Raw genomic sequence first — 3,152 nt, forward strand, 5'->3', positions numbered from 1 at the left:
CTCCCACCCTGGCGCCCCCGCCACACCTGGCTGGTCATGATGAAGCACACGCACAGGTTGGCCAGCAGTATCGCGGGCAGCGCCAGCAGGTCCTCTGCCCCCGCTGCCACCAGGGGCTGGTAGTAGGCGGTGGCGTCCGCGTAGCGCTCCTTGGGGGGTGAAATGGTAGAATGCACAAAGGGGGCGTGACTCGCGGGTGTGATGGAAGCAGGTGCACGGTGTGAGATGTTGGGATTGTTGTACTGTACGCGGAGTGGTGAGACAATCGAGACCAAAGCCTTGGTGAGCCCAGATGTCGCAACCATCTTTCACCAAGCACACCACCCCCTTCCCTCCTTCCCACAGCCGCAGAGAGTCTGCCCTGCCCCCGTCGCAGCAGCAGCCCCATTCCCACCTGCATAAAGCACGTGTGTGCCATGTTGACGCGCCAGGCGGGGTGCTCGCTGCAGAACTCAGCGGAGGCCCTCAGCAGCCGCTCCACCGAGCTCCAGGCCTCGCGCTCCCAGTAGATGCCCGCCATGGCCATAAAGACTGGCAGGCGGGTGCGCGTCGCCGATGGTGGGAATCAGGGCTTGAAGGTGATTGGGACTCACTGGGGCTCTGCTGCGCAGATCCAACAAATCAAGGCACCGCATGGCATGCAGGGGCCGCAGTTACCAGGACAGGGGTGGGTGCTTGGCGGCCAAGGGTCTTCCCAATATGATGCGTCCCGCATCCCGGCCTGGGCACATTGCTTGGCAATGCACGCTCTGGATGCCTCCGCTGCTTAAACAAGCCACCTCCCCCTCGCTCTGGCTGACCTGGCATATAGCGCTCCAGGGCGTCATCATACTGCTGGATGGCAGAGCGGATGGCTTCGTTGTCCCGCGCCAGGCGCGCATCCTGGGCGGGTGGCGGGCGCATGGAGCGAGGGGGGTGCGATGCGAGAGGTCCGGCAAGTGTGCAATGCAGTGGATGTGCCGCCCACCTGGAAGGAACCTGTGTGGAGCAGCGGAATCGAGGTACGAACTGTGGGCAGATGTTGGTGAGCAAAGCGCCCCTTGCTTGCTGACTGCGCCTCGCCCTCCTGCTGGCCGGCCGCGCCCACCTGTAGGGAGCGCGTGAGGCCCCTCAGCGCCGCCACATGGCGCCCCGCCAGCGCGTCAAGGCGGGACAGGGCCTCGTCGGGCGCTGTGGTGCGCATGAGAATCGCAGACAGCAGCTCAGACAGGTCCTGGGGGGGGGGGGGGGTGTGTGGCAGTGGGGCGATTTGGAGAGAGAGTACGGATGAGTTGCGGAGGGCAGGGCTTTGCTGTAGTGCCACATTGTGCAGGCGAGGCAGCCAAGCCAGAGGGAGGGGAATGCATTTGGTCCGGCACTGTTTAAAAAGCGCCGCTTCGCAAGCACTAGGCTACACATGCACTGGCCTTGTGCAGACCCCAAGGCCTGGAGTGCGCTGGGAGCGGTTATCTTGCAGAACTCGACCACACAAGAGAGTGCCCCTGAGGAAATGTGTGCATACGCACGCACGCACGCACACACGTAGGCACGCACGCACGCACGCATGCACGCATGCAAAAACGCACAAGCGCTTTTATTTTTTCTCACTTACTCAACTGCATGCACACCAACGCGCGCGTTGACATGTTCACTCACACGCGCACACACACATACACGCGCACGCTCGCATGCACGCACACACGCACGCATGCACGCACACACACACACACACACACACACACACACACACACGCACGCACGCACACACACACACACACACACACACACATCTTGCTGTTTGCACGAATGCCCCCCTTTCCTCCGCACACCTTTGTCAGCAGTGTCTGGCACAGCCCCGGGTTGTCGGCCATGACGTCAGCGGCCAGGTCCAGGAAGGTGTGGCGGGGGCTGGCGTACAGCAGCAGCAGGTTCGGGAACGTCTCGGGCGGGAAGGTGCCTGGTCAGGGGGGGCCGTGTGGTCCGAACGGGAGCCGTGGGGATTTGGTTGTGATGGAGCGGAGGACTGTGTGGACCCGAGCGGGCCGGAGGGATAGCAGCACGACACAGCGCAGCCCCCGAGAAAACATTGACCGTGCACCAACCAGGGCTGCCTTTTAGCTATTGTGTGATAGAGGCGGCTCATGTCATCAACGTGCACTTGCACATGTGTGCAAAGGCCCCATGATGGCCCTCACAAGTCAAGCGCCCTCCCCCTCGCATTTTTCCCGCACCCACGCCTCACGCCCGGCCCCCACCCCTCTCACCCAGGCCCAGCAGGTAGTTCAGCTTCCTGAAGCCGCCCGAGGGGTCCCCCTCCATGCCGGCCAGGGCGCTGTTGTGCAGCGTCACGGGATCCAGCTCCTCCTCACACCTGGCGCGACACAAGGGGGCAGGCGCGGGGGGGCGCCGTGAGCGGGGTTGCGGGGGCGAAGGGCAGGGCGCAAGCAGGTCAGGGGGCTAGGAGGGGGGGGGGGCGGCGGCGGGGACAGGCAGGCCGTGCCATCGCAAATGGGGATCACAGCCGCGCGTACAATTTCAGTCAAGATGACTGGTGTTTTTGTGTCACGGCCATTGCAGCAGCATCAAACATCAGCAAGGACCCGCTGTCTCGGCAGCATCGCTCCAGGCAGCAGGTCAGCGGCCGACTCCCAGCTGCGCCTGGGCTGCACCTGGGCGGCATGTCGGCCAGCGCCTCCCGCGCCCCCGCGGGGTTGCCCACCGCCATCTCGACCGCGGCCTTCAGGTTGAAGGCCTCCACCAGCGCGGCCTCGCGCAGCGCCTGGCTGTTGCCCACGCTCAGGGGGCCGCCGCCGCCCGCGCCGCCGCCGCTGCCGCCCGCAGCGCCGGCGGACGCGCTGCGGGTATGGGGGGGAGCCGGAGGGGTGTTGGGAACGGGCAGGCCATGAGCGGCGCTTCGAAGCTCTCATAGTGGCTGCAGCCGCGGCGGGCCTACGAGTGCCGAGTGAGCGGCTTGATTGACCTGCCGCTGCCATGCGTAGGTGAGGGGCTGATGTGCAGCAGTGCCGCAACGCGGCTCAGGTGCCCCCGCACCTGCCCACCCCCAGCTCCGGGTGCTCCCGAACGCCGCGCTCCACAATCTCCGCGACCAGCTTGAGGGCGGCCCCGTGGCGCCGCAGCTTGAAGTGGCAGAGGGCCGCGGCATACAGCAGTTC

General features: G+C 65.4%; 1 protein-coding gene across 1 annotated transcript in view; it reads right to left on the reverse strand.

Moving 5' to 3' along the window:
- MNEG_2995 (Tetratricopeptide repeat protein 30B) overlaps positions 1 to 2,883 on the reverse strand; it is a gene marked incomplete at both ends in the record, with an annotated part of 4,173 nt that extends 1,290 nt beyond the window's left edge. The window contains 8 exons of the mRNA XM_014048532.1: positions 27 to 116; positions 395 to 531; positions 801 to 882; positions 1,088 to 1,213; positions 1,809 to 1,936; positions 2,244 to 2,350; positions 2,649 to 2,834; positions 2,873 to 2,883. Coding sequence (XP_013903986.1) covers positions 27 to 116; positions 395 to 531; positions 801 to 882; positions 1,088 to 1,213; positions 1,809 to 1,936; positions 2,244 to 2,350; positions 2,649 to 2,834; positions 2,873 to 2,883 — 867 coding nt within the window. The remainder of the gene's footprint in view (positions 1 to 26; positions 117 to 394; positions 532 to 800; positions 883 to 1,087; positions 1,214 to 1,808; positions 1,937 to 2,243; positions 2,351 to 2,648; positions 2,835 to 2,872) is intronic.
- Between the last annotated feature and the right edge of the window lie 269 nt (positions 2,884 to 3,152).

This window comes from Monoraphidium neglectum (assembly GCF_000611645.1).
Source record: "Monoraphidium neglectum strain SAG 48.87 unplaced genomic scaffold scaffold00360, whole genome shotgun sequence".
Lineage (NCBI taxonomy): Eukaryota > Viridiplantae > Chlorophyta > Chlorophyceae > Sphaeropleales > Selenastraceae > Monoraphidium > Monoraphidium neglectum.